At 35.1% G+C, this 6,943-nt stretch overlaps 1 protein-coding gene across 1 annotated transcript; it reads left to right on the top strand.

Moving 5' to 3' along the window:
* The first annotated feature begins 808 nt into the window (after positions 1 to 808).
* On the top strand, positions 809 to 4,182 carry nkap (NFKB activating protein). The gene is made up of 8 exons (XM_079839205.1): positions 809 to 1,476; positions 1,575 to 1,655; positions 2,250 to 2,314; positions 2,419 to 2,517; positions 2,603 to 2,642; positions 2,731 to 2,922; positions 3,016 to 3,165; positions 3,707 to 4,182. The coding sequence occupies exons 1-8, from the start codon at positions 1,151 to 1,153 to the stop codon at positions 3,879 to 3,881; spliced, it is 1,128 nt and encodes a 375-aa protein (XP_079695331.1). The 5' UTR covers positions 809 to 1,150; the 3' UTR covers positions 3,882 to 4,182.
* Positions 4,183 to 6,943: the final 2,761 nt, after the last annotated feature.

Here is a 6,943-nt window from a genome sequence, read left to right as displayed (position 1 = left end):
ACATTTAAAAAGGTTTATGAGTTTTACATTGTAGTTTTAGGTTTTTTCCCCCCATATTTGAAAAGGTTTCCATATATTTATTTCAGGTTAGTATAATACAAGAGTTTTAGGTAACACTTTATTTTACAGTGTATATTATGTTACATGTACTATTAAATTATGCGTAATTATGCAACTAACCCTCAGCCAAATTCTACTCCTACCCTAACCTTATAGTAAGTAAATGTAGTTAATTAATATTACTGAGTATTTAAATATATAATTACACTGCAACAATGACACCTTAAAATAAAGTTTGACCGAGTTTTTGTAGTCTCATTTTGTAACTATAATAACCAAGTAGGTTTATATTTTCCATTTTGAGTATCTGGGTACTATATAAAATAATCACAGTATTATTATTATCACTTTAATAACTGAAAGTGCTTTATTGACAATAAAGTATTGCCTACAATAGGCGTACATAGTGTGAACGTTTTATTACAGTATTAACAATCTCATAGTTGTTGCAACTATAGATTAGGCAGATTGTCAAATGGGTAAATTGGTTTTATCTCAGTAACTAGCAGCTTTTTAGTAAAAAAAAATCCAAATTACAAAATTGCTTATTCTAGCAATGGTTTTGTGTTGGTTTAAAAAACCTTGTTCTTATATTACAATTATTTTATACGTTATACTGGCAAAGACAAATTATTAAATCAACATGCATTTTCAATACATAAAGGGAATCCAAAACACATTGGAGTGCCATTTTGTCCAAATACACACGGTTCAGGTCGCCAGGGGGCGATATTGCGTGTGTCGTGTCACAAATCTTCCTAATAGAAGAATTTAACGTAACGGAAACGTAAACACAAGCAGAGCAGACACAAACAGTAAGTCAACGACACTATTTTGGTCCCATAACCCGCGTTTAAGTTGTTTACCGGGTTCGTGGGAATTCATTTAAATGAATTTTTTTCTCAGTCTCAGTAGATAAAAAACTTGAAATCGAAGGTCGCTGATCTGGCTAGATTAGCTGTGCTAGTTCTTGGTGAACTGTGACATGACAACAACATGTAACTAAACACGACGTTTTTGACCTAACTAGATACATAAAGCAAAACGTCATCAAATTAACACGTTAAAGTTATCAAGACAGATTACAGTAATGCCCGAGCTGGACGTAAAATATTCAGGCCCTGTGAGCCCGAAGAGACGCCGACAGAGCCGCTCCAACAGCCGCTCACCGGACCGGGGGCTGAAGAACCACAGATACGACCAGGAAGACGACCACAAATCGAGACACGTCGATAAAGATAGGAACAGAAACCGGTTCCGATTTGGCAATTCTCGCAGTCGCTCGAGGTCAAGGGAAAGAGATCGGACAAATTGGTCAGATCAGAGAGACCGAGAACACGGTCCTGGATCAAGATCAGATTACTATGATAAGAGAGATGATGCCCAGCGACAGAGACAAGACGCCTTCATCGCGAGGTTAGACACGTGTGTCCTCTACACTTGTGATTAAAAAGTTGTTTGTAGTAACATACAAAGTCTGTGGCATTAATTCTCTTTCTGTTTTCTCTATTAAGGCGTCTGCAGGAACGTGAGCGAATTGGTGAACTGGGGTGTCCTGAGGTCTGGGGATATTCTCCAAGAGTTAGAGAACCTGAGTAAGTACATATTAAATACCATATCTATCATTACTCAGTCTATACTGTTATAATATCTGTGTCATAAAGCATAATAGGTGTCGAATCTTCAATCAAATGAGTGCAACACAAAAAAATCTAGATACATTTTTAAAATGCACCTTTATTTTGACACATATGCATTTCTGCGTTCTCACTAAGCTGTAAACAAATATTTAGTAAATGTATTTTCCCACTACTAATCTAATTCAGTTTTTTTCTTGTATTATTTAAAAACTAAAATGTGTTCATTTTTTCTTGGATGTACAGGATTTGAGAGTTCAATTATTTTCATGTCATGTTTTAGTTGCATTTCTGAGTTGATAAAAATGTTTAGACTGGTTAGAAACTGGTTAGAAACTGGTTAGATCAAATTATAGGCACATATCACCACAATATCAATGTATTGATTGAAGGCCCCTAATCTGATCAGATCACATTCCCTATAAAGTGTCATGGTTTAGTGCTTAAGCACATTTATTCAGTGATAATAGCAAGAATTTAGTTGAAACCCTAAAACAGTGTATTTACAGTAATATATCCGTCATATACACAATCTCTAATCTCTTGTAATAGCTCAGACGAACACACTCCTGTGGAAGAGGACGTGAAGAACAGCAGCTCTGATTCAAGTTCAGAGGGTAAATGATTCTTTAAAAGCTCAGTTTTTGCATTACAACAGGTTTACTGAACATGACCTGGAAGTTGTTGAATGTTTACTAAATGACTGATTTCATGCCCACAGAGGAAAAGAAAAAAAAGAAAAAGAAGAAGAAGAAGAAATCAAAGAAGAGGAAAAACAAGAAGCACTCAGAGGACAGCGAATCAGAAAGTGATTCTGAAGGTTCGGGGCAGTCATTTTTGTTCTAAAACGTGTTATTCTTATGATATGTAAGATTATATTAAATGTTTACCTGCTTGTTTTGCAGAAGAGATGAAAAAGAAGAAGAAAAAGAAGAAAAGTAAAAAGTAAGAATTGTGTTTTCATGTATAGCAAGTGTATTGAATCAGCAAGGCTTGAATAATTTTATACAGGAGCATGATTTCGCCATCACAGGAAGAAGTCAAAGAAGAAGAAGGCAAAGAAGAATCACAAGGAGTCCAGTAGCTCTAGCAGTGAACATTCCGAGGAGGAAGAAGAAGAGGATGTCAATGAAATCGCGTGGGTGGAGAAGACTGGTGTTGGAGAACATGTTGTTGGACCTGAAGCTCCTCTCACTCACCTGTCCCAAGATGATAAACCTTTAGAGTAAGCATTGGATTCCTCCTCCACTCTGTTGCTTAGTTATAACAGTCGTTGTTTATAAATCATGTGTGATCCTGTTCATCATTTCTTCCATAGTTTTGGCCACGCTTTGCTACCAGGTGAAGGTGCGGCCATGGCAGAGTTTGTCAAAGCAGGAAAACGTATTCCGAGAAGAGGTGAAATCGGCTTGACTAGTGATGAGATTGCTGAGTTTGAGAAATCTGGCTTTGTCATGAGTGGAAGCAGGTATGAAGCTTTTATACATTTACGCATATACATTATCGTTCAATGATTTTGGGTCTGTTTTTTTGAAAGAAATTAATACTTTTATTAAGCAAGGACTCATTCAATTAATTGAAAGTGTACATACATTTATAATGTTGCAAAGATTTCTATTTCAGTTTTATTCTGTTCTATTGAACTTTCTATTTTTTTTATTATCAACATTGATAATAATAAGAATTTTTGCTTGATACTAAATCAGCACATTAGAATGATTTCTGAAGGATCATGTGACATTGAAGACTGGGGTAATGATGCTGAAAATTCAGCTTTGCCATCAATAAATTACATTTTAAAATATATTACAATAGAAAACCATTATGTAAAAAATGTTTTAACTTTAATGGTATCAATTAAATGTAATCTTGGTGAGAAAATAAATATTAAAAACTCTTACTGACCCCAAAATTTGTAGGTTATACCTTTAAAAAGACGTAGCTGTTATAATAGGCATTGTAGGTGTATCATGCACATTTTTATACGCTATATGCTATTATGCCCACAGACATCGTCGTATGGAGGCTGTGCGTCTGAGAAAGGAAAACCAGATTTATAGTGCTGATGAGAAGAGAGCGCTTGCATCCTTTAACCAAGAGGAAAGGAGAAAGAGGGAGAGCAAAATCCTTTCCAGCTTCAGGGAAATGGTGTACAGAAAAACTAAAGGCAAAGATGAGAAGTAGACTGTCCTGCAGAAATATATTTTCAGTTTGTTTGACCTTTTTTAAAAGGAAGACGACAACTTAAAACATGATTAAGACAGATTTTACTGAAATATGTGTTTGTATAAAGTTTTCTCTGCTTGGACATCCTCCTGTGCAATATACAGTGAGATACTTGTGAACTAAAATTGTTGTGTTTTTTTTTTAATTACAAATAAGGAATAAACTATGATCAGTAGAACTCAAATCATTACCCACTGCAATATCCTTCATGTGATGTTTTTTTTTTTGTTGCATCTAAATAAACAGAATGTTCATGTGATCCACCGTCATGCTGGAACTTTCATTAACTATAAGAATGTATCCCTTAAAAAAAAAAAGAATGTATCCCTTCTTTAGTAATAACCCTGTTATGTGGTTAGGTACTCCACCTTGTGAGGTTAGTTAAAGGGTTAGTTCACCCAAAAATGAAAATTATGTCATTAATTACTTACCCTCATGTCGTTCGACTTATATAGTGATGACCGATTTCAAAACAGAGCATCATGAAGCTTCGAAACGTTATGAATCAGCGAGTCGAATCATGATTCGCGTGTCAAACTGCTGTAATCACGTGACTTTGCCGATCCAAACCGCTGAATCGACTCACTGATTCATAACGCTTCGAAGCTTCATGAATCATGATGCTGTGTTTTGAAATCGGTCATCACTATATAAGTCGTTATTTAGGTTTTTATTGCGCACAAAAACTATTCTCGTCGCTTCATAAAGTTATTGTAGAACCACTGTAGTGAGATGGACTTTGTAACGACGTCTTTAGTACCTTTTATGGGTCTTGAGAGTGTAAAGTACATTGCGCCAATGGAGGCCTTTCTGAACCATCAGATTTCAACTAAAATATCTTCATTTGTGTTCCGAAGATGATCGGAGGTCGTACTGGTGTCGAACGACATGAGGGTAAGTAATTAATGACAGAATTTTCATTTTTGGGTGAACTAACCCTTTAAACAGTAGTCTTTGTTTTTTAAATCTGCACTTTGACTATCTAATTGCAGGAACTTTCAATACAATATTGGAAGACAATAATGGAAGAATATTCCTTTTCTTAAGAATTATTTCATTTAAATTCAGTGCATTTTACATGGCAACATAGGAAGTAACTCGATAAAATATGTGATTACATTCAAGATCAGTTAAAGTACAGGTCTCAAACTCCTGTTTTATGGGAGTAAAAAAATTTCAATTGCTAAACAAGCATCATTAACAGCATGAATCTCACCTCCAAAACGCACTCAGACCAACAAAACACTTCATATATGTCTGATAATAAGCTCGTTCCACCATAACACTGGCAACAATTCTTATTCAGAAAACATCCATTGTCAGTCATAACACACTGAACTAAAAAGCACTATCAACAGGGAACATTACATAAATGATTAACTTTTTTCTTTAACGTTTGAATGATTTTTCACATAAATCAGTATTTCATTATAGGATAAGAATGTATTACAGCATGAATCAATGATAAATCCAGCCAGGAGGCCTTTCTGTGTGGAGTTTGTATTTTCCCTGTGTTGTTTTTGGTTTCCTCTGGATTTCCCCCTCAATAATTATATGTGAATATGAATGTGGGCAAGTGTGTCATCCCTGTGATGGACTAGCCATCTCTCCAGGGTGTTTGCCTGCCTACGATCAGGATGCTGGGAAAGGCTCTAGCCTCCCCACTACTCGATAAACGCTTTGGAAAATGGATGGATGGATGCACAGCACTTTAAGGATTCTAGTCCTGCCACTCTTCCTTACCCACCTATCTGTCTCCCTGATTCATGTTTCAAATAAAAATCGCTCTAAAGCCATCCCGATTTACCAGATGACTGAAAAAAATGTACTAAGAGAGACTAAAAATAGGACAGCTGGTTCGGCTTTCAGATGAAATTGTAATTTGTTGTGTTTGGAATAATTAGTATTTTATTTAATTGTAAATATTCTGCTACGATTTATTTCATTTTAATTTCTGCAGAAATGCACAGTTTGCCATCATTCTGATTTGTGCTTTTATCAGTTTTGAAAGCAGCGTGTTAGCATTCGAAAAATGTGCTAATATATAATGTTTTGCGGATGGTGAAGTATGAATGACAAAAGTGTTCATGGATTTTGGAAAATCTTGTTATTGAACGCATTTTGTGTGGAAGCACTGAAAAAATAGTTGGCTTGGTCCACATAGACTTCTGTTTCGCTAAATATGTTTTTAGCAATATCTATACAAGTGTTTTTCCTCTTCTTTTTTTTTCTGAGCTTAACTAGAAATGCACATTCACTATAGTCAATTTTTATGACTTTTCCAGGCCGGAAAGTCACAATTCTCTGACAGTAAGAGCCATGAAGAGTGCTGTGAGCATTATGGTTTGAAAAAGAGTATGTAATATGTGCTTGCTTGCTTCTTGATCGTCATCTCAATTGTCTCCACTGGACTTCTAAATGGATTTAAAAAGCACACATAATTCCCTTTACAAAATAAGTGTTTCTACTTCAGTACAATGTGTTTGCTTATTGCATCCCACACTGTATATTATGTCTACCGACACTCCATTTGAAGCTGTCAAAAGGATTATGTGCAGCTTGTTTACTACATAAACATATTACAACCCGTTTATGCACATTATGTGTACTTTGTATATTTTTCTTTCTGTAGGTCCATTTAAATGGATCAATTATAATTATTTTAAGTACTCTGCACATTTTATAGACTGTGGAGTATATATTATGTATAATGTATCTGTAAAAACTCCAGGGATTGGACCATGCACTGTATTTTAACCCATCATTAAACTGGAGTAGGCTACGCTACACAGTGAAGTGACAAAAACGTTATTTACTTTAATATTTTGATGTGCCACTTGAATTCTGGCATCAAAATTAGACTCAATTACTAATAACTAAAATGTATTAATTGGGTTAAGGAATTAAATTCGATCCCCTTCAATAAATCTAATACAGTAAACCATCATATCTAAATGTATATTCACACCACAGTGGACCAGTACCAAAACAGAACTTTATAACCCCATGAAAATATTTTA

Source organism: Gobio gobio, assembly GCF_949357685.1.
Source record: "Gobio gobio genome assembly, chromosome: 16".
Taxonomy (NCBI): Eukaryota; Metazoa; Chordata; class Actinopteri; order Cypriniformes; family Gobionidae; genus Gobio; species Gobio gobio.
Note: the sequence above shows the minus strand (reverse complement) of the source record. Positions and strands in the feature narration are given on the sequence as shown.